Source organism: Lepisosteus platostomus, chromosome 24 (genome assembly GCF_059453375.1).
Source record: "Lepisosteus platostomus isolate fLepPlt1 chromosome 24, fLepPlt1.hap1, whole genome shotgun sequence".
Lineage (NCBI taxonomy): Eukaryota > Metazoa > Chordata > Actinopteri > Semionotiformes > Lepisosteidae > Lepisosteus > Lepisosteus platostomus.
Window position 1 is genome coordinate 16,503,044 of NC_142634.1, and position 24,474 is coordinate 16,527,517.

The window sequence follows — 24,474 nt, forward strand, 5'->3', positions numbered from 1 at the left end:
CCATTATCTTGGGGGCTGGTCACGTCAAGGACATGATAGTAAGCAGACACATTTATTTAAATTACAATTTGGGGAATTCAACCATCCATCCATTCTGTAACCGCTTTATCCAATTCAATTCAGGGTCAGAGGGGAGCCGGAGTCTATCCCAGCAAGCAAGGGGCGCCAGGCAGGGTACACCAGCCCATAGCAGGGCAGACACACACACACACACACACACACACACACACACACACACACACACACACACACACACACAGCAGGGCCAATTAACCCACCAGCATGTCTGTGGACTGCGGGGGGAAACGAGAGCACCCGGAAGAAGCCCGTGCGATCACACAGAGAACATACAAGCTCCACACAGACAGCACCCCAGGGATTGAACCCAGGAGGGCCCCAGCGCTGTGAGGCAGAAACACTGAACACTGTGCCACCGTGCTGCCTTCGGGGAATTCTTGCCACATGAAAATAAAGCTGCGTGCACAGAGAAAAGGGATTCTTTGGGGTGCCCGGGGTTGGATAAGTTGGGGTGAAAAGAATGGGACATTGTCCAGCCCCAGCCAGAGCACACTACCAAAGGCATTCAGTCAGTATTCATTTCCTGCATGAGACATGAGCTTGAGCTTCACAGCCAGCAGGTATCAGGGAAATAAAGCATTCAGGGCAATACAAGGAAATCTGCTTTCAGAGTTTTAGGATTCATATTCCATCATTATGGCATAAACACACCATAATAGGTCAATCACACTGCAGAGTTGCAATTATGTGGGTACACTGCAATCTTTACATGTATTGATTTTGATCCTCTACTGTTATAATTGCAATTGATCCTCAGGAATTAAAAAAAAAAGGTCAATAAAACTTCAAGAGCAAACAGGTCGGACAGAGTGCAAATCGTTACTGCCAGAGCCTTTTCCCTCCATGCAGGGAGTCATTACCTGGGACTGGACTCGTGGGGGAACTGGACGCTGTTGGCGTACACCTCAAGGATCTGAACAATGTTGGGGTGGCCGGCACACATCATGTGAAGCCGAACCTGCAAAGCAGGAGGAGGAGCAGTGTCAGGCCTGCAGACATCAGCATCGTGGAGAGTTACAACACAAGGAGAGCTGTAGCAGACCTACTTCACACAACTGGAATCATTTTCTGGCCGTCTCATTTTCTAAATCTTGTGGAAAGGCAAACAATACACAAATGGAAAGTTAAAAACAAAGTAAAATTGGTAATTACTACTTATACAGACTGCTGCTATGAACAATGTTTGTTGTTAAATAAGCCTGTGTTATTGTCTGCTTTTGTCCCCTATCTGATGTCGCCCACAATGGATTGCAGTGCTTTCTGATGGTTTTACCTTCAAGATATCAACCTCTGTTTCTAGTGTATCTGATATTCTAATGTATGATATTTTTCTTATTCTGAATTCAGCACCAAAATGTGCATCTCTCAGCAGGTTCTGCACCACAGGCCAAGCAGAAACTCCGGGACTCAAACCCTTGGTCTCCTTAAGGCAGATAGTTTGAACTATCTGAATGTGGAACAGACAGTGACAACGGTGGCTTTATGAAGGAGACAGAAATGCTATATAACCTAAATGGGGTGCTAAGGTTCTGGGTTTGTGGAATAATGTAAGGAACAGACAATTCGGTAATGAATATATTGTATTTGAATACATTTGTATAGTCTAGCAATTTAGAATTGTCAAAAAACATGTACCCACCAAATCTCGCATCTATGTCTACGTCAGGGCCTATGCCTCTTGCACAAATTACAGCGATCAAGAGAAATCTACACATGTTGAAACACTGTGTTATAATGAGCAAACAGAAATATCCCAAAGCTGTGGCCAGCTTACATATAAGAGCACCGTCTTAAAATGTGAAAGAGCCTCAAAGTGCTGTGCAAACGACCCCTCTGTGCACTATTCACCCAGAATGTATAATGCGCAGAACAATGGTTATTTCCTAATGCCAACAGCCAGCACATAAAACATAGAAGAATATTGTATCAACAACCTAGGATACGCAGGTACTCAAAAGGAAAATCTTGCCATACAAGATTGGGGCATGTCAACTGGATGTGCTAAAGGGATTGAATCGACAACTTCATTTGGCATGAAACAAACAAAGCAATCCCGTTATATAGCTCCTGCAGCCTACCGTGTAATTAACAAACTTAATGATGTCAGCGGAGAAGCAGAGCAGGCACAGCAGGCACAGATAAAACAAATTAATTTAGGAGGGAAAAAAGTTAAAAACAAGTTTGTTAAGAACAGGAAAGCCAGTGCAGTGAGCATGAGGATCAGGCAGTAAGAAAACGTTTCTGTTTTGCCACAGCTGCAAAAACTTTCATTCAGCTGCACAACTTTCAATTGTAATGCAACACATGGATAGACACCCATTTTGGACTGCATGGGAACTTGTACATTTTGGGTTCAGTTTGGTTCCCCAAAGGGCAAGCAGTGAGGGTCTGACAAATGTCTTGAACTGAGAGATCACCTAGTGTTTCTACCGCCATCTGAGCAAAATTCAGATGAGCTTTTACATGAAGCATTTGTAGGTTCAGCGTTCCCCCATTCGAGACATTGTTTCTCGATTCTCCAGTACGTCTGGAATCATGTAAAGCTGGCAGGAAAATGCATTTTTCCAAATCTCCTAGTGCTGGAAGCATCTGTAGGTGCTGTTCCTCCAGCACCTATAAGGACAATAGCTTCAACATTACCTTCCCCACTGCACTGAATGTGAGCTGGCCCCCAAAATCACTATAAAACCCTTAATTAGCCCTTGAACCGAAAGACTCAGCAGCAGTCTTCATTTAACTACAGCTTAAAGGCCTGCTGTTCTTTAGCACAATTCTGCAGTGCTGTCCACCATCATCTGAAAGCAGTACGAAAAGAGCAGAAAGCATCTCAGACACTATGCACGCAGTCCCCACGTCTCCCAGAACAGTCTCTGTAATGGGAGGCCAGCATTCCGAGCTCCGGGGCCCAAGTTACCTCATTCCGCGCTTTCGGCCGGTCAATGAGGATCTTCAGCGCGAAGCGCTCCTGTGTCGCCTTCTTCACGCAGACTCTGAGGAAACACAAGACAGCTCCGTGTGACCTCTCACCCCAGCATTTCCGTCCGGTCGCACCGCTGCACGGAGGCGCCAAACCCCAACGCTGACTGTGCAGGCCCTCCCTAGGATCTGAACTCAGCGGCCTCCTTCAGACATCTCTGGGCTCATGTCTGGAAAACGCTCACGAGTCTGTGGCTTGAATTACGCCAAAGAACAGAAAAGGTCTTCAAGAAGGGCAACCATTTCCTCACAATCACTGAGCTGCTCCAATAATGTGTAACGGGCATCGTGTGTACAGGAGGTGCTTCGCCCATGTCCATCGTCAGCTAAGAGGACATGAGACATTCTTGTGAGAGGCCAGACCTGAGTCCTTGAGATTGTTATTGTTTTAAAGACGGTGCTTACAGCACAGACAGCCAGAGACCGTCAGAGATCTGAAAGGTCACTATAGAATCAATCAGGTCTCGAAGCACCTGCACACACTGCACATATCGGACTACGTTCTGCAGGAAAAACACACTAAGTTGAGGCCATTTTTAATATTCTGGGCAAAGGAAAGAAGCAGCATACAATAGAACAAAGCTTATGCACTTGGGATAAACTCAGAGAATTCTCAGAAATAAATGAGCCACTGAAATGTTGGGATTTGACCACATTGCTGTTTATGTTAATCACATACACACACAGACACCTATAGCATGTAAATCAAACCACACCCAGTAACAGCAGAATTGCTCACTTTTCACAAGAACCTACAAGAAGATTGTAATTCATCTACATAAGCATTTGCAACATGCCTTACACAGTACCTCAATTCAGCTGTGGCGTTTCTCTCCTATGTTTTGCTATCCATCCACTCCTGCATACAGGTACCAGTGCTGCACACTGTAACACCTGTAATCTTGCTGAAGTGCCATATCATGCTAGACATGAGAGTGGAGCATCTTATGGCTTAGCAGCGACAGAAAATGGGGTACAAAGGAGTAATTTTATTGCTTCAAAACAAGCACTTTAATCCTAGCAGGAAAAGAAACCTCAAATGTCCTCAATTAAGCTTTATGTCCTGCAAATGGATCCAAATAGTGGTTTTGACAACAGTATAAGGCACATTCGTCTCAGCCAAGGCCCTGACCTGAGCCAATTAAGACCGTTCTGCTTCTCATTCTAAAAAAACCCTTCAAAGAGGCAGGAAGCACTGGTACTTGTGAAGAACAGTCCTATATGTTTTGCAGGTCTTGTCACATCCCTAATACCTGCAGCCTAGAATCTGTTTAGCACATTTACTTTAGAACTTCTCTAGTGAGATTAACGGCATAGTAAACCCACACACACACACAAACCTTGGACACACTTATAAAATATGACACTTGAATCAGGTCCATATCAATCATTTTCTCTCTGCTTGCACTTGCTCATAATCAGCACTTTTTTCTGGATTACAGCTAATGTACTGGATGTTTGTGAATCTGGGGAGGACACCATTGTTGAATTTTAATTTTAATCACTGATCATCTTGATAAATTGGCCCAGGGAGATGAATCAAGGTCAAGCATGAGGAGTAGCACAATACAGAAGTTGGGAGTTTTGGGATTATTACCAGAAAAAAGTTATTCCTAAAAAATAAGTAACAGAGAAAAGCAGAAGAAGAAGCTGTGACAGAAGAATTAAAAAGCTCAGAAAGTTTATTGGTAACATTGCTAAAAGGCAGGGGGATTTGTAAAGGGCTCAGGTTGAAAACTATGCTGATGTAACACCAGGTGAAATCACAACATGGGTAACAAGACATCGTCCACTCATTAAGGCTAAACTTTGTTACGAATGTTTAAAAAGCAGAGTACATCTGCCTGTCTCGAGCATTCTGTTAATCATTCAGTTTTCGTGTTTTTAAAGTTGCAAAGCAACTGAGACCCAGCCTGGCTGGAATAAAATCAGGAAACCACTACGTCGAGCACCGCGCGTCCACACTGGAGAAAACTCCATAGCCAAACTCTATAGCCTTTGAAGAAATGATGAGAGTTTCCCATCATACAACATCATACGACATCATACTGGCATCCCAGCCACAAAGATGGCCAAAATGGCTACCTTATCATTGTCGCCAATTTTTATGGTCTGAAATTTCCCAGGATATTCAACAAACACAACTTACATGAAACGATATTAAACAGAAAATGATATAATTCTGTCAACAAGCTGCATTCATGTATGGACAGCCACATGTATTTCCACATAATGGAAAAAGTAATAGGTTTATTCCCTGCTGAAAAAAGAAGAAAGAAAACACAACGTTCCGGCGTGGAGCCTTCTTCAGGTGTCATTAGGATCATTCCCACTTTCCACATAATGTACTTGTATACATGAGAGTGCAAAGATCCAGATTCCTGCCGCCAGCCCGTAAATTCTGGACAAGCGGTGTTCTGCCTTATCTTTTAAAAGAGAATTACAGGCTTTTGTTACACCTACGTCTGAGAAAGTACCTCGTCTTCTCTTTCATTGCTGGCTAAAGAGCAGTTTAATAGCGAAGTAGTTAGAAAAAGGCCAAACCTTGAACAATAAAAAGCCCACAGAGTGAGTCTGAAATTAAATGTTAACTGGTTATACAATTGCTATTACTTTGCATAAGCCACCCCCTGGGATTCAAAAATACACTCTGTTCCAAAGCTCAGATTAGACCTAATGAAGTACTTCCTGAAGAACAGTCTGGTGTGATCAAAGTTCAGTTTCAGAGGCTTAAACTCTGGATGAAGAGAGATAGAGCTGGGGAGGACTGGACATGATGCCCAGTCATTCAGGGCATCTGCTGACAATTTCCAGGACCTAAAGCTTCCCAAAGAACTGGCCTAACACAGGGTTCTCCAGTCGATGGGATTCTAATAAAAATGGACACAGTTAGAACATGAAACTCAGGGCGAGTATCAGAGTTACTACAGAGCGTGGCAAGACCCCAGAAGCACACACACACCCTCCACTTCCAGATCAATAAAGCAAGGTTAGCAAAGGCTGTATCATGCAATAGAAATAAGATTACACCTTTTCAACACTACATATCTAACATAAAAAAGCAATCTCTTGTGAATTGCTCTTTCTAAACCAACTTTGACAGAGCAAAGTACCTGTACCTGTCTGACACCCTTTGTTGACCAGGAGCTGGGGAACATCTCCATTTCAAGAATAGCTGTGTGGGGATTAACTGTAAAATTTAAGCAGCCTCAAATCACTCACATTTAGTCATAGCGGGAGAATATAAGCGTTTTTAGCCTTTGAAAAATAGTTAACGGAACTAAATATTTGCTTAATTCAAGCAAATGAATTAACAGGAGGTGCCGCAGGTCTGTAGACTTCAGCCTCCAATCTTGTAGCCCAACCCTGCTCCTCCCCACAAGGGGACAGGAGTCACTTCTGTCCCAAAAACTGCTGGCCGACATTAAGAATACATTTAAGATACATTTATTTTAACTATTAGACTGATAAAGCTACTGAGATCTCAGCTGGGGTGACAGAGGACACAACCTCTTTCCAGGAACTGAATTTAGACGCCTCTGCTCTCATTCTTAAGACTTTTTGTCCAGGACAATGTGTGGATGATCGCGCATTATTCTATAATAAGCAAAGCCTGTCTGACAGAACAGGTGCACAGAGGACAAGGTTAGGATGACATTACAGACACACACACTTCATTTTCTTTTGCTCTACTGTGTCAATCCCTCTCTCTCCAACTGTACAAGAAGATATCCTGACTGGGAAAAGTAATGAAAAATTAAAAGACAGAAAAATTAAGAAAACAGAATGACAACTGCAGAAGAACAAAGGAACAAGTAAAGGCTTCTTCCCTGCTGAAAACAGAAGACACAACGTTTCGGCTGTGGAGCCTTCTTCAGGTGTCAAGTCTGTGAAGGCTCCAATCGGAAACGCTGTTGCTTTTCTTCTCTTTTCAGCAGGGAATAAACTTTGACTTCCTCTGTAGCCTACGCATGCTGACACAGATCCCTACTCGAAGAAGAACAAGACTAGGGAGAAAAGAATAGAACTGTCAGCAGAATCAGACATGTATCCCTTACAGGTTGGGCTCCATAATGTTGAAGTCAGTGGTTTGAACCTGGAATGTGCCCGGGATTCTGTGATATAGCAGGCTTCAGAAAGCATTATACCTCGCACTGTGATCCAGTTTTCTAAGAGCCTCTCTGCCTATCCTGCTAAGCAACGGGTACAAGGCCAGTCCATCTCAGGTCACACACTCACTTTTCTGGGGTTTCTTCAGTCTTCCTTTCCCGACCAGCTGCTGCAACAGACTATACAAATCTGCCAACGTGTGCACCATTTCTTTATTACATACATATATATACACGTGCAGTAGGCCACAGGATGGAACCTCATCACAGGTTTTCTTAGCTCCTGGAGATTCCCCTTCTTCAAAACCACTGCTCTGGTCTATTAACCAATCAATTTAGAATACAGAGATCCAGACATACATGTGCAACCCTGTGGAGAACTGTTTTATGCCAGACCAAAATCAGAAGCCCATCTGGGGAGTACAGTACACTGGGAACTGCTGTATATGACAGCAGTGAAAAAAACTGGACCAAGCCAAAATATCTGTGGGATTTGTGTGTCACTGCCGACACCCGATCTTCCTTCTGGTGCTCCAGCAATCCCAGCCCAACTTCCAAGTACGAACACGAGAGATCAGCGCCGCAACATGCCAAAGAAGACACTTCTGCATTTCTGTTTCTCCTGTGTCAGGCTGCAGAACGACTTGGTAAGAATTACACTCTTGGACACGACTGTGGTTGGCTTATTTGACACTTCTAAATCTGCCAACTCCTTAAAAAAACAAACTGGAGAATTGTAACAAATTAAAGGGAATAGCAGAAGAATACTTCACACACGTCTTGTGGTTTCTGGCTTTAAATGCACATATTAGCTTCTTGACATCTGATTATAATCAGAACTTCGAGGAGGTGCGGATATTTAGAAGCTCTGCCCGGGGAATTCAGTCAGTTATTTTTAAGGGACACTGTAAAGGTCTAGACTAATGTCCTTGATTAATCTCTGGACAAGGTTTATCGGCAACAGAGGTCTGGAAACCACTCAAACACCCATCTTAAACTCCCCAGTCCCTCTCGTGTCACCCGTCATCAGACTCATTGCACACTAGAGCCCTGTGGAAGTCAGAGAATCCCCAGCAGTGCAATCAGGTAGAGGCATTCCCTTAGAAGAGTGTTGGACTCTGTGATCCTAACTGGCTCTGCGTCACAAGGCCTGCTGGGGAAATAACGCCAGCTCGTCCGCGGCAACAGTATAGCGTGGATACCGACAAAACTGCATAACTGAACAACATATTCAATACATGTCCAATATTATTTCCACTGTTAGACACAATACTCATGCCATTTCATCTGCCGTTGGTGCACAGCATTCGAGACCTTATCTGTTTTGTGATGTAACCGAATGAAGGACTGTGGAGGTTGTAGGATGCTTCGTACTTCTCACTTCCTAACGCACGTGTTCTGCTGTCAAGGTTTGACCTTCGTTTTGAGTTCCGCTGCAAAGGCGATCCGAGATGTGCTTTGGCACCTTACTGCAATTTCCATCTTCCCTCTTCCATTACCTCAGCCGCCGGCCAAGCACTGCGGCCACAGGGGGTCAGATGACCGCTCGGGACAACGTAGGGGGGGATCGTAATTGTTTGGGCTGCAGTGAGCCATCAGGGTATGATGGGGATGATATAAAGAATGAAATAATTATTGAAAATGCATTACACAGCTGATCTAGGCATTGCTTAACACTTACAGACACCTCACAGTATGGTAAAAGTACATCGGGACGTGGGCCTCGCACTCAGCCACGCTGCTGAAGCTTTGCAATGGGCGTGGAAGAGGACACGAGACACAGTAGAAAAACACGACTTCTAGATCCTTTACAGCCCACACCTGAGCTAAATAGTCATTTTTATTGATGCACGTTTTTTTTTTACAATGCCATAGAATTATCCTGCCATAAGACAGCTAAGTGGTGGGAGTATTGACCTTGGAGCACCATGCACGCTCGCTAGACAAAACACCACGGTCCCTCAATCAAATAAACACCCCCCCTCAGTGTTGGGTACCCCGATGTGAGGAGTGTAAGAAACCAGAAGAACACCAGAACGGTGACGATGCTAATTCGGAGAGGAGGTCAGAAGAGACCCATCTGGCCTCTTCGGTAGGTAGCAGCTCACTGAAGCTCCCTTGAAGGAAGACAACGTATCCTCTTCAACCGGGTACAACACAACACAACGATACACAATACCACAGCTTCCCCTCTTCGGCCTTTCTGTCTCTCCAGAACAGTGTGTGTCTGCTCATGACATTTTCAGTTAACTATGTTTCTGTAATTGCAATTATATCATAATTACTTGCTAGCGTGGGAGTTTCTAATTCCAGTATTTTTTCCCAAATACTCCTAGCATTGACTTATAAGCTTTTAATTACCCGTTCCTCATTTTTTATTCCCTTTGTGTTTTCTCCTCCTGTAACTTCCCTTTGGAAGTTCTTTAGTTCCCCCCCCCCTTCTTTTGTAGTTTAAATGCTTCTGGGTTTCGTGATGTCATGTGCCCATGTTGCTCAGACGTGACCCACCCAGGCCTGCATCATGGAAAGGTTTCCAGCAGCCAAGAAAGCTAAAGCCTTCTTCTGCACACCACATCCTCATCAACTGTTCACTTCCCATCTGAACCTTTGTTACTGTTCACCTCTGCCAGGAGCTGGAAGGATCCCTGAGAAAACCACTGAATTAGTCCCGTTCTCCAGTTCCTTGCCACGTTATCTGAACTTGACCTGGATATTGCATGTGCCGTCTACACCAATGTAAAATCTGCACACATGGATGACAACAACTGGGTGATCGCATGCCCAAGTTAGCCAGTCACCTTAGCTCCACGGCCTGCAGACAGCTGCCGTCTCAGTCCCTTCTGCGCGTCTCCGTTCCAGTGTTACAGTAAATGGTGTCCCCAGTAACCACCACGTCTCTTCTGGGATCCTGACCTCCAATTGTAGCGGTAGTCCAGACCAGCGATACAGATTTTGGGTCAACAGTGAAGATATTCTGGCCTGATTCCAGGACCTAGAGTGTGGCAAAATTGTTTGGCGATGTGATGCTGGGTGGTATTGTTTCAGGCACCTGAGACCAGCCTCTCCCAATCCGTTTCTCCGTGTTGTTTCTCTGACGATCCAGGGTGCACAACTCTACTTCCACCACTTTCCCTGACCCGACCAGAACGATCCCCAGATCTTACTGAAAGGTGCCGGAACATGCAACTCAACATCACAACGTCCCCACCACAACCTCAGACGAAGGTAGAAGTACGGGATGGACAGGGGTTGCAAATTCTTCAAAACCTTTCAAAGATGCATGCTATACCTTCTTCAAAGATCTGTTTACAGAAAGTTAATTTCAGAAAAAACAGGGAAGAAATCTTCATTGCCATAGGAGTGCCCTTTATGACAATTTCTTCTAATATTGTCAAGCTCACTTGTCAACAGGCCTGACATGCTGAAATCTACTATCTGCTTAACGGAAAGACTGAAACATGGTGGTGTTCTTAATGTTAATAAAAACTTCACACAACTGTTGAATCAAACATGGTGCTGAGCACACTATTTGCATTTGTATCATTCTGGTAGGCTCTAACAGCTTGGAAACAGATATTTGCTCAGGCAGGTGAGAGCAGGCTGTGGCTGGATTCTGACAGCAAAGAACATTCCTCTCAATTAAGATCCATCTCCTCACAGCAGGAGGGAAACTAAAAGGCAAGTAATGAGTAAAAAGTATATTGTATTCAGTACAATCAATTAGAGTTCCGGGTCTTATGGAACAGTTTTCACTACACTAAATTTTAATTTGCAATTATGACTCTAATTTTACCGTAAATCCATAAGCTAAAAGGTTTGTGAACTCCCTTCAGAGATTTCAACGTCTGGTTCTGAAAGATGTGACATTTCGAAGCTTATGAGGTAGAATGGCAGTGCTAAATGTTTCATGAACACTGCCCGAATTGTGCTCCAAGAAAACGACTCTGGTACAGTAGAATTTCCCATTTGTTTTCCATGCTGAATTGCATTTATTCAGACTACCAAGCCTTTTGTTTTGCTGGTACTACAAATGGTAACAATCTGTACTAGCACAAGAAGGATTTTCACTGCATTTCTATGATTTCGGACTTTTCACTGATACTAGTAATTTAAAATCTTGGACATAAATAGAATGATGGAAGATTAGGTGTAAAATATGATGCTACACAATTTCCACTGATATTCAACTATTAATAGATAATTCTTCATATTGTGCATTTCCCCCATACTATGACGGCTGTGTTTTTCTGGCCTGAAAACCTTTTATTGTCAAAGGACTGTCTGAAACTTCTGTTGTGCAAAATCAATTAATTGGGTGCAGTTCAAACTGTTCAGGGAACAGGACATTTTCAGAAAGGTCTATGCTAACACGCTGAATGGTCACCACTTTCACAGGACACAGAAGACTAGTCCAGCCAGTCAGATCTGTAGTCAGAGCATTAAACAGGAGGAATCAAGAACTTTAAGACTCTTAAATATGGCCCCTATGGTGATCGATTATTACTTAAGTGCAGTGCTCCAGCCAGGATCTGAGCCCACAGTTCTCCAGCTACGAGTTCAGAGTTTTAACCACTCCTCCTCACCGCCAGTCCCAACACGAGCCGCCTGTCACGCCAGGTTTCACGTGCCCTCATCTGGTTCGAAGAAGTCTCGAAAAGCTTTCCACCAAGCTCTGAAAATCTCATAAAACTGCATTTCTAGGCTTTGAAAATGATGCAAACAACATATCTCAAATCAGATTCAGCGGCCAGGCATCCAGCAGTCCAGCCTGCTTGGAAAGGATCTCTGACCCACCCAGCCCAGGCGTGGTCTGGTCAAGTGAGCTCAGAGTGTCATTCCAGCGAGATGCACCACACGTCCACGCGGTGTGAACTCACCACGCGGCAGAGGCCTGTGTGAGAGGGAGCCTTTCCACCACGCTGGGGACAAGCCATGTGGACAAACAGCTGCCAACTCCGGGCTAATAAAGCCTACCTCACAGGACCGCTGATCCCAGCTCCAAGTTTCTGAGTCCAGTTGATGTTGTATTCCTCTAAGATTGAAGTCTCCTGTCAAAGAGATACAATAACTAAAATAAGAAAAAACAAAATGATGTGACTGGTTCTGTCAGTTAACGAATTAACCCAAAGCAAGTTCTAATGACAGCCTCTTTCTCTCAGACGTGGGCAAGACACACCTCTGCCACAGTTAAGGCTTGTTCTTTCATCTCTTTGTTCCCTCGTATCTGGAGTTCACAGGTCTGCCCTGCTGGGAGAAAAGTCCTCTTTCCCCGCTGGCAGACACTGTCCTCTGGATGAAGCCCTTTAAAACTGACCACCAATTTATCCAGCTGACCCTAAATACCAGTTAAATACTCAGTGCAGCAGTCTGACACAGGGGCGCGAGGAAAGATGGACAATGCACAGAGTAAACATGCAAAGTTAGGCCTATTCAAATAACTTCAGATTGTGCTGAATTGCACAATGGAATTTGGCACGACTACCAGTGGACCAAGGGGGAACAAGATGGACAACAGTGCACACCAAAGGGTATTAAAGTCACCAGTGCGCACCAGAGGATGGATGCAAGCCATCACAGGCACAAACAGCAGCAGCACTCAACCATTATTAAATGTCTCTGGTCTGCCTGGGTAACACTCATTCTAGGATCCCATATTTCACTGCGTCACAGTACTGCTTTCCCAATACAGTGGTTTGAATAGGCCAGCTAACCTGTATACATACTGGAATCCACACAATAGCAGAATAGTAGAAGCCCTACTATGTAGGGCTCTCAATATCAAATGCACACTTATAGAAAGTTAGTATTTAAAATCCCAGCAAGGAGAGACTTCAGTAAATTAAGCCCACATGCCACAGCCCTAACCAGGAGTTAATGGTCTTCTGACGATGGAGAGATTGTAGGCCATTTTATTTTGACAGCGGTACACAGAAATTAGAGTGAGAATCAAAAGAAACATCTTGGTCATTTTGATTAACTGATTCATGACCAACCATTACTTGTACTGTCGCTGTGAGCACCAGTTCACCTCATTAGCGAGAGAGTTCATTAGGAACAGTTCATCAGTCTTTACATTATCGATATTTTGGAAGCCAGACTAAGCATGTGAATACACAGGCAACTATCCCAATGACTTCCACAGTAGGCTATCCAGTTGATGACAAATGTTAATCAGAAAGATGAGTTTACCTGTGTCACATCTGATAAAGCTGAATGTCAGTGTTCCTGCCACAAGAAGTTGATTTTGTGAATGTGTTGTGGTTATACGTGATAACTTTCTTTAGATGCTCGATACATATGAGCATACAGAATATAAAATACACAGATATGTGCTGGTGTGTATCCTGTGTTCTTGGAAAAAAAAGGTCAGCATGCCCAGGGATAAAGTGATCAGATATTTTTCTTGGAAAGACAAAGATTCGACTAGTTCTGGACCATAAGAAGATCTCAAGGACTTGTTAAATAGATAAAAGGTTGTTAAGTGAGAGGGCAGCCTACTTTACAAAGTACTTTACTTTATACTACTCAGGTTAAATTATTAAACTTCTTCAAACGCTGTGCTTGAAGATCTTGTGAGGAAGATGCACAGTTCAGGAAATGCAATAAGTCATATATGAACAAACGATTATAACAGAAAGCTCAACTTTTCCAAAGAATAAGAAGAATTGACAAAAAAATTTGAAGCCAACAAAGCTGTCAGGCTTTTTACTGCTGCAGAAACAACTATTTAAGGACTTAAGTGAGATTTACTTACACACACATGACTTGGCAAGAAAGTGAGAGACACAAAAATATTGCCAACTTTGCGTTTTGTACTCTCAGTCTGGCTGAGAAACACGAGAGGCATTCTGGTTTAGTTTTCTTGTCAGCTTGCTTCTTCCAGTTTAAGACTGTGTTAAATCATCCCCGAAGGCTTTAGCTTAAGCATAACTGCACTTAGTATGGGGAGGTAAGGATGAGTAAATGTGTTTTAAGCAAAGAAATTCAAATACAGAACATGAACAGCTGGACAGACAGCTGGAGGCGACCCAGGAAACCTTTTCTCCTTTGCGGTGTTCGACTCGTGTGTTGAAGGCTTTCGTTCAGCTAAAACCAACCGTGTCATACATCCCGTTTCTCCTGTACGCCCCTGATCGCACAACACAAGGCTTTTCAAGTTACTGAGGATAAGACGCGCGACATACAGAAAACTGCCAGAAAGACACATGGTCAGACTCTCTACAGTCAGTCTACAGGGCAGTTGTCAGCACTGTTTAACAAGTATGTGGTAGGTGAGAACAGGGAAAAGGGCAAGAATGGGCAACACAGCAGAGTCTGGGGGAGAGGTTTTGGCTGCTCTGAGGCTCCACTGGCCCCTGGGTCATTATCTTAAGTGGCAGCTTGTAAAAATGAATCAGGAGCTGCTGGAAGTGCAGAGTCCTACCTCTTAAATCAGAATGACAAGGATCCAAGAGTGTGCCCTTAGATATCCTGGTATGAGGGCACAGCCTATTTATATCTCCTACTGCAGAGTGACAGGGGTTGAGTTTTAAATAGAGATGCTGATGTTGATGATGATTAAAACACTATTCTCTTTAGTCTTTTTAACTTTCACTCATTTTCTAAACCTGCGTGAAACCCCATGACTTGACCCTGCGCCTGTGTGTTTTTTTCTGTTCCAGCGCCTCGCGCGTCAGTCAAGCGGCTCGTCCTGCTCCTCATCTCGGTGGCGATGGTGACAGCTCCCGCTGGATCGCCAGAACACCTGGGCGCTGTGGACGCAGAAGCGGCGCTATGGAATCACGAGGAGGGGTTCACAGGTTGATGCGTCGGCCCCTGTCCTGCGAAAGGCAGGAAGGGTCTCTCTCAAGGTGCGGAAATCACCTCCCCACCCTGGCCTGCGGATCATGCTGGAATTCCTCAGTTGGGTGTACTGGATGTCTCCACAGGGATCGGCTCATACCCTCCGTCAGGGGACACTGACAGCGGATTAGCCAGACCACGCCAGAATTGTGACGATTTTTCATTTTTTGGCAACAGGACAGGTATCAGATGATATATCATCTTCCACTGAAATGCAGGCAAACAGGCAGAAATCCATCTTTGGGGAATCCAGACATACAGCTAGCATTGTAAGTGCCTGTGCTCTGCCTAATATCAGACTCATTTCCCTGCCTGTGCCCCCACTCCTAACTGCTGATGTTACAGAAGGCAAGGCTGGAAATGGGAATTCCCACAACTCGATCAAAACGGCGCTGAAGCTGTCACATGTCGCTACCCTAACACAAGCAGCGGCAAATTTTATTTAATGGTACCACAGTCAAACCACAATGCGCCTAAACAATAGTCCTTGTGATGGCGATACTTAGCATTTAAATGACAATGCCAGAGTGCTGACAACAACATACGTAAACAAGACCCTTGTACTGACTTGGCGGATACCACACTACCATGCTCTCACATGAGCGAGCTCAGAGAATATGAATCAGTTACACGTTTGCCCTAAAGGTGAGTGTAAGCCAGTAATGGTTAAGAGACAGTGAATTATTAAGATATCACTGAAACAACCCACTGCACTGTTTTGAACAAATAGGTTAGCGTGTCATATGTATTTATCAAGATTTTTTAATAGTGATTTCCCTGTAAAACTGCCTCCGCATCCAGTGCACACTCTTAATTACAGTAGACTGTATGTGATATCACAAGCCCTGTATATGGATGTAACGGCGCTGTGGCTTCACTGTGACCTTAATATTCTGTTCTGTTAAAATAAATCGGTTGAGCTCGTGGTTGGGCCTAAACTTTACAGTCAGACTACTTTGATGGTATTTCAAGAACACTTTTCCTTATAGCAATAATACCCGTGTAGGCAGATGTAGATGTTTTCTACAGGATCTGCAAATTAAGAAGTCATCCCATTTGTGCATGATGATAACATCACATGTCTTTAAGGATGACCTACAGGTGACATGGCTGTGTGCTAGAATTGCTTTCTGACAGCTCGTTGGTCCTGGGTTCCTGTTCCAGACTTGGGTGCCTTCTGTATGGAATCTGTGTGTCATCACGCATGTTACTGTGATTCCCTTGGGTCCTCTCATTTCCCGCCCCCTTCCAAAGTCACAATGCCTTGGATAACTGGCATCTCTGGATGACCCCATGTGCTTCTGCGTGTCCATCCAGGGTGAGTTCCTGCCCTACGCCCCCTGTCTCCAGAACGGGGCTGCTCTGACCCTTTACAGGAGTGAACAGCTTTCTGACACGCATGAGATGGGTGGTGACCACAGTGGGAGAATACCAAACTGTAAGCATCACAACTGCAGCTGCAAAACCACTGACCAACACATGCAAAGGACACAGCACAGCGTTTCAGTAACTTGCTACGAGTAATTTGATGCGCTACAGGGACAGAACTGGGAACCTCCAGATAAAAAGATCTTAACCTTAATCATTAGATCACCAAGCTACGGAGAGGAACTCCACTGACAGTCATTCTGAAGGCAGAGTTACAAAAGAGGAAAAGAGTCTATGTGCCCGACAGACCAAGGCCCTCACCTGACCCAAACAGGACTGAAACCGTATGGATCTGAAAGAGGTGGAAGCTCACTGCTCAGGAGTTTGTAAATTTCAAAATACGAAAACTCCTTGCATGAAAGACAAAGGCAAAAATCCATATGTCCTTGCTGATCAAATAATAACTGATCAAATTAATACCTGTATTCATAAGCAATTAACTTTTTGTAAGAGTTTTGTTTAGAAAATAACATATTGCTTATTAATAAAAATCAGTAATGTAATTCTACATTGCACTGGACATTAATAGATCCTATCATTAATACAATGCCCTCAATAAGTATTGGGATGGTGAAGTCAAAGTTATTCTTTCTGAATACTCAGGCACTTTGTATTTGAGTATACCTGATCAATAAGAGGCAAAAGTACAGAATGTCACCTTTTATTTCTAGATATTTCTACATATATACTTTAATGTGTTAGATTAATACCACTTTTAGTGTTCTATCCCCCCATTTCAGGTGAGCATAAGTATTGGGACAAATTAACAAAGGAAATTAGAGCAGTATAAAACTTTGTATTTGGTTGCAAATCGCTTTCACGCAATAACTGAGTCAAGCCTGTGACCCACTGAAACTCCTGGTTTGTTCTTTCGAGATGTTTTGACGAGCCTTTGCTGTGGCCATTTTCAGTGGTTGTTGGTTTTGGGGGGGTTCTGAAGCACGTGAAAGGCATGTTCAACTGGACTTAAATCCGGAGACTGACTTGGCCAGTCATAAGACTTCCCACATGTTTCCACCTGATGAACTCCTTGGTTGCATCTGCAGTGTGTTCTGGGTCATTGTCTGGCTGCATGCTGCAGTGCCAGCCCATGAGTCTGGGGGCATTTTCTTGTCAGGGGCAGACAAGACGTTCCTGTATACGTCTGAAGTCATTGTGTTGCTGCAATCATTAGTCACATCACCCATAAAGGAGAGCGAGTCAGTTCCAGAGGAGGCCATGCAGTCCCAGGCCCTGACACTGCCTCCACCACGCTCTGCAGATGAGCTGGTGCTGCAGTTCGGTTCTTTCTCCACACAATCACCTTGCCATCACTTGGGTAGAGGTTTAATTTTTGTCTCAGCTGTCCACAGCACGTTGCTCTAAGCACTTTCTAACAAATCGTAACTTATGGTTCTGATGAGACCTTCGCACCCCGCGGGGTAGCCTTTACGCAGTAACTCAGCTGTGGGAGTCTCCTGCGGACAGAAGACTGGGGATACGTTCAGCCATGAACCGTGGAGGTTGATGGCAATTTCTGCCACAGTTGTTTTAGACAAATTCTCAGAGCTGTTAAGAAAACTGCAGTTGTTTTCTATCTTTTCGAACTATCAACCGCAGTTGTTTTCCTTGGCCGACCCGATTGTTGCTGACGGCTAAATACACAAGTGGTTTCTTTTTTTTCCTAAGATGTTCCAAATCGTTGATTTTGCCCCATTTCCGTGCTCCTGTGAGTTCTGACTGAATTCTTCTTTTCTTTCAGCATTCAAATTGCTTGTTTTTCTTTCATAGCCAGTTCTCTAGTCTTCATGTTAGTTTAGGCCTTATGACTACAAAGGCAGACAGCACTACATATTCACAGCTCTTTACTGGGCACAATCAGTGCAACAGAAACACCTGATCAACACCCAACACCAGGCAGCCCACTGTCCCAAAACTTACTCTCGCCTGGATGGGGATTGCACACAAAAAGTGCTCTTCATCCAAAACAACACAAGATAGAAGCACAGAAATACCCAGGAATAAAATGTGACATTCTGTACATATGCCTCATATTCATCTTTTAATTCATACCAAACTGCTTGCATTTACAGAAAATATAGCAATTTCGACTTCACTCCCAATAAATATGAAGAGCACCATAGCCTGCACTTCTTTGAACAGCTATAAAAAAAGGGAATGGGCAATCTGATCATTAAGTGAACTAATTTAACTCTGCGGAATCAGATTAATCAACTTGCTGATGGACAAAACCATTTAAAAAGTTCCAGAAAGGGAGATCTAAAATTATTAAAAAATGACAAAACCAGAGTTTTTCCAGCAGTATGCAAAATATGTTGGAAAGTAGCAGTGTGTATACACATATCACAAACTTAATGTACACTGACTGTGAAAGCGATAGGTTAGTAACCTGGTTGTCTTACTGACATAACAGCTGTGTAAGGCAATCTGTGTATCAAAATAACACATAAATGACATTAAGAGACTACTAACGTCCCAATGACTTCTTAAAAAATATCGCGATTCGCCATGGTAGTGAATGTATAGACGTGCAGAAAGCATTGCTTCTGTCTTCCCGTTGACAAACCACGAGGGTACAATTAATATTTCAAGTTTCATACTGAACTGCTAAGACGATTCAACCACATACACACGCATTCGTTGCTACAAGCGGTGCAACTACACTGCACTCTTGACAAAATTGTCTCACAATTCCAATAGATTAAGCCTTCCAAGTACAGCAGTGAAAAGGGGCGAAACAGAAACCACAGTCCGACCGAAAATCTCAAACTTGTTGCTCGGCGCTCCTGGCGACGGTTTCGCGAATGCACATCTGTAATGAAAACTGTGGAAAGGGGCCCGTATCCACAAGTGCACGGCGCACCGTGACAAAACGCGATGCAAAAGTGTGCGTCTCTGTTTACTCCCAACACGCTGCGGGAGAAACGCTTCTCGAAAAGTGAAAGTCGGGAGCGATCTCACCCAATGGGGCTTCGTTAATAACTAGTTCCAGGCTGGCGTTCTTAATGAGTTTGCAACGGCGTGGATAACAAAGCTGTTCCTGCTTATCGCTACAGCTGACAATATCAAAGCATCCTGCCGCAGAGCACCGGACACTCCGTGTGACTGTTTTGGTTCGGGGTTCTCCTTTAAGGTCCTACACCGGAGTGGGGGGGACCTACCTTAATAAACTTGTCCACGTTGTTGTCCTCCGACATGGTGCTCAGCCTGGTCCCTCCTTGTACTTTCTGCTCGTTACTGTACCGAAACGATACGAAAAGAGGCGGGGGGGAAGGGCAGCGAAAATAAAAAAATGTTTTTGTTAATATTCTACCCGAGACTCAAGGTGACAGTCCATAATTCCGGCTGTTCGGCGAACGACTCCTTCCCGGCGAGGGAGCGCAGAGTCTGTGGAGGCGACCGGGGGCTGGCGGAGCCGGCTAGACGGATCGTCAGACAAAGGAACGGGAGCCCTCCTCCTGGCTTCACCGTAACGATCATGGAGAGGGAGAGGACTGGGGCTCGTGTGGGAGGCTGACACGGAGAGGGACGGGGATCGGGAGATGAGATCACCAGCGTCAGGGAACGGAGGGGGGGGCTGGGGTGGAGGCTGGAGACTGTGGCTGAGAGTGGACTGCCGGGGACAGGTGGAGGAGACGCCCGGGATAGAGAACAGCAGGCAGGCTAAGGAAGGGGGAGGAGGAGGACGACGGAGGGACAGGCAGAGAGTTTTTGCAGAAATCGGCCGGATTATGTCGCCATTGAGCGCAGGCAGAGACACCTCGGCCCTCGCTTCGAAAGAGAGGGGGGGAGAGACGGCAGCTGGACTTCAGGCCGCGGCTTGGCTAAAGCACCCGATGGCTCATTCCCGGTCTTAAAGGTGGGGCGTTGAAAAGGGTGACAGCTCGAAAACCAGACTTTCTTGGGTCCACCAACTCCAGCCGCCGCAGATCATCCACAGGCTTCAATTCGCAGGAGATGCCGGGGATGGAAATGCACCGGAGCGAGGGTGCCTCATCTTACGGCCTGCTCCAATACAACACAGACACCTCTCACCTTATGTTCAACAATACATCTCTCTATCTATAAAATACTATCATTTACACACAAGACTTTTAAATTATTTAATTCACTGTTTAAATTTGGCTAACAACGTTTTTCTTTTTTAAATTCATCAGGCACCTCATAGACACCTATCGTACTTACGCGTAGTGAACCGGGCCATTGGGGTCCATCTTGCACTAGGAACGTGATGATGATGTCATAGCTGTTTGAAGGAAGCTGGTTCGAGACGTCCCGTGGTTTCAGAGAATGCGAGAAAATGTCTAAAATTAACTTTTGAGCATCTAGAAATAGCTAGTAATTGCAGCGATATGACTCAGTTTTTTAATCGAAGAACCTTTAAAGCTAGAATGTGTTGGTTGCATAGGAATCATGCTTGTATTGAAATTCACGATTTTAAATTTGCAAACATAAAGACGTAATTTTTCACTTTGTGATACATTTCTGTTTTCTGTCTTTTCTGTTTCCGATTTAAATGCCGAATTACAAATTTCAATACCGCTGGATAGTCATTCAGTCATTGAGGAGGTTTAAAATTTTAGGTTTGGTCCCAGATAAATATTTTTTTCCATTCTTTACCATTTACGCAAACGTGCGTGTGATTCAACAAACACTACTCAGGCGTGACTTAGCTGGTAAAAATTATTTTAACCGCTACAAATCACAAACTGAAACTAGATTCGTGAGCCGTTGGAGCCTCTTAAAATCGCGACATCAGATGTTTTCTAGCACAATTATAGTCAACAAATCATTTGTAAATAGGTAAGTAGTATTGAGAATTGTGTTTGTTTATAAGTAACGCAAAACTTTAATTTTAGACAAGAATTGTTCCCCCTATTCATAATATTATTTAAGACTAGCCATTAAAATATTAATCACAAATAAACTGTATACTGATGGAAAAAAGAAACGCAACATTCTGGACTGAGAATGCTATAGTTATAGCTCTGACCAGCAGTACAGTTTGTGCAGTGAGGCATTCCAACTTGCCAATCACACGAAAGCTCGTTCGGTGTACTTTTACTCAATGAGGTCCGGATGGAACACTGCCTGATCAGGTCACCTTTAAAAAGGCCTTAATTCAACGCTTAGGTCACTGCAAGAAAAAGGCCACACTTAGTTTTCTGTGCGTTCCATAATGCCTCGAATGTCACCAGAGGATAGGGAGAGGGCCATTGGCATGCTACAGGCAGGCATGTTATGTGCCAGCGTTGCCAGACACTATGGAGTGAGCCGCTCCACTGTGTCCCGACTGCAGAGAAGGTTTCAGCAGACCGGCAGGACAGATGACCTTCCAAGATCCGGTCGCCCTCGGGTGACCACACCAGAGCAGGACCGACACATCAGACTGGTCCACCTGAGAGATCGTTTCAGACCTGCCACCCGTACTGCTGCTGAAACTATCAGTAGACACAATGCCCGCATCAGTGACAGGACAGTGAGGAACAGGCTTTATGCTTTTGGCCTTAGAACAAGGCGACCTGTCAGAGGCCCTCTGCTCACACCTCCTATACGTCACACCCGCCTGGCTTGGGCCAGACAGAGGCTGCAATGGACTCGTCAGCAGTGGCATCAGGTCCTCTTCACAGATGAGTCACTCTTCAGCCTGTTCCACACAGAAGGTAGGGCCAGAATGTGGAGGAGGAGAGGACTGAGGTATGCTGATGCCTGTGTCCAGGAAACTGACCCCCAGGGTGGAACCGGAGTAATGGTGTGGGCTGGTATTCACCATACAGGCCGGACGCAGCTCCACTTCATTGAGGGCCGGCTGAACGGGGTGCGTTATAGGGATGAGATCGTGCAGCAGATCATCATTCCCTATGTGAGGCAACACGACCTGACCCTACAGCAGGACAATGCCAGGCCACACACAGCGGCTGTGGTCAGAACTGCCCTAAGGAATGCTGATGTGCAGGTGATGCCTTGGCCTGCCTTCTCTCCTGACCTTAACCCCATGGAGCACCTTTGGGATGCCCTGGATCGCACCATCCGGAGACGTGACCCTCTGCCTACCAATGGCCAGCAGCTTCGTCAGGCCCTTCTGCAGGAATGGGATACCATCCCACAACTGCAGGTTCAGAGGCTCATTGGCTCTATGTGCCAGCGGTGTCGAGCAGTGGTGGCTGCAAGAGGCGGCCACACAAGATACTGAAGGACTGCAAGAAGACTGTTGTTAAGGTTCACAGTTGTTAATGTTTTCCTGTTGTTTTTGTTGTTGTACTGTTTTGTTTTCCTATTATTCTCACTTGTTTATTGTTATTTCAGCAATGAAGGTTGAAATTTCAGTCCAACAACGCGTGCTGCGTTTCTTTTTTCCATCAGTATATTTTTTATGTTTAATCACAGTATCCCAAAATGTTTTTTGCAGAGATGTAATTACTGGTGTACCACAGGGATCTGTACTAGGACCACTGCTGCTTATAATTCGTGGTGATTTAAATTCCAGTATAGTTAGTAAACTATTCAAGTTTGCAGATTATGTCAAATTAGGAAGATTTGCAAACACTGTAGAAGCGGCATGTTTTTAGATAAATGTGGATTGTAGATGCCATGTCATCTGAACAGGAAGCTAGTGCTCAGCTTATGTTTGTAGAAGGGGTTCGTGCATGATATTTATACAGCTAACAGGAAATTATGGTGAGTTAATTCCTGATATATCTCAGAAAAACAAACTTTACATCTGTAAGATTTTGATTTTTTTTTAATTTGTTTCCATAACACTAGCAAAATGGAACCAAACCCCAGATGTGAGACATTTATTCAATAGCAGCGGTTGCCAGCACTGGTTTTAGAGAAGCAAGACAAATGCAGACCAGCAGGCTTTATAAGTCACCCTTGATTTATCATCTTGGAAGACGTGGAAAAAATTAGTTCTAGCCACTTAAGCGGACAATTGGCTCAATTAAGTGGTTTGGAGAACATCTGAAATGAAGACAAAACCCTGTAGTTCTCGGTTACTACAGATGGCCCTTCCTGATTTCCTGAACCAAATAATTTATTAAATTGATCTGAATGCATTTGTTCCAAGTCCTCACAAAGGGATGATTTAAGGGTGACCTGCATCCAGATTGTGTCTTTCTAGCACCATGATTAGCCAGTCCTGTTCTATAGGTTTTTGAATAATGCACCATTTTATGGTTTGTCAAAGCATCTCTTGCCAAGATTTTTTAAGAGCATCGTTTTGGTCACCTGGTGCATTCTAGAATAGTTGCATAAGTGATCAATACACATTGGTCTTTCATTACCTGGAGAGGTATAAACTGGCAGAGGTGTCCCCTGTGCATCGTAAGGATGGGGAGACATTCCATCAGTGAAGACATGCTAGATCACACTCACATCCAGGCCAGTTTTCCCAGACACTGATTAACCTAACAGTATGTCTTTGGACCATTGTGGGAAATTCCTCTTCAGAAGAATCGGGGCAGGACGCAGTCTTTTGCAGATTCAGTTTTGCTGAGCTCAATAAGGACAGCAAAGCGCGCTGGGTCTGTCCTCCAGAACATAAAAACTGCAAGGGTTTCCCAGCTCTTACATACAGTAAGTCCACAGGCTCAGAAAGACGTTTCTTTCACACTTCAGATGTTTGTTCTATCACCTGTAAGTGAGTTTGTCCTGTCCTTGTGACAAAATTTGTTTTCACACTTTGGTTGTATCCCATTAGATTAGATTACTCCCATTCATAACACCATATAGACTCACCGACAGACTCATTTTCTTCTAAATTCTCTCTATTCATTGTAGGTTTCATTTCACCCCTCTCTTCACCTATCCTGACTTCACACTACCTGATTGGCCACTCTGTCTGTCCCCTGCTCCCGCCTCCTGCCCCTCCTCTCTCCCAGCTCTTGTTCTCCTGCTACATTACCTTTGCCTATGTGTTGCAGATGTGTCGTTCTCACATCTGAAGAAGGCTCCACAGCCGAAACGTTGTGTATTTTCTTTCTTCTCTTTTCACAGCTACCCACCTGAACTATAATAATACTAATAATGAAAATTCATA

The 24,474-nt window shown here is 44.3% G+C and overlaps 1 protein-coding gene and 1 long non-coding RNA gene across 4 annotated transcripts in view; one reads left to right on the forward strand and one right to left on the reverse strand.

Moving 5' to 3' along the window:
• Nucleotides 1-20,418, reverse strand: part of mapkapk5 (MAPK activated protein kinase 5) — a 37,031-nt gene extending 16,613 nt beyond the window's left edge. Inside the window, exons 1-4 of one of the 3 annotated variants that reach the window (XM_088618788.1) lie at nucleotides 19,595-20,418; nucleotides 12,138-12,211; nucleotides 2,993-3,068; nucleotides 939-1,036 (exon numbers count right to left, since the gene is read on the reverse strand). In XM_088618788.1, the coding sequence (XP_088474914.1) occupies nucleotides 939-1,036; nucleotides 2,993-3,068; nucleotides 12,138-12,211; nucleotides 19,595-19,630 (284 nt within the window). In that variant the 5' untranslated portion in view covers nucleotides 19,631-20,418. Of the gene's footprint in view, nucleotides 1-938; nucleotides 1,037-2,992; nucleotides 3,069-9,961; nucleotides 10,156-12,137; nucleotides 12,212-12,339; nucleotides 12,385-19,594 lie in introns of those variants that run through there. The other 2 variants (XM_088618789.1, XM_088618790.1) reach the window with 2 other exon arrangements.
• LOC148641782 (uncharacterized) lies at nucleotides 20,156-22,768 on the forward strand. Its single transcript, XR_015929900.1, has 2 exons — nucleotides 20,156-20,292; nucleotides 20,591-22,768. It is a non-coding gene; the product is annotated as an uncharacterized LOC148641782 (long non-coding RNA).
• The last annotated feature ends 1,706 nt before the right edge of the window (nucleotides 22,769-24,474 follow it).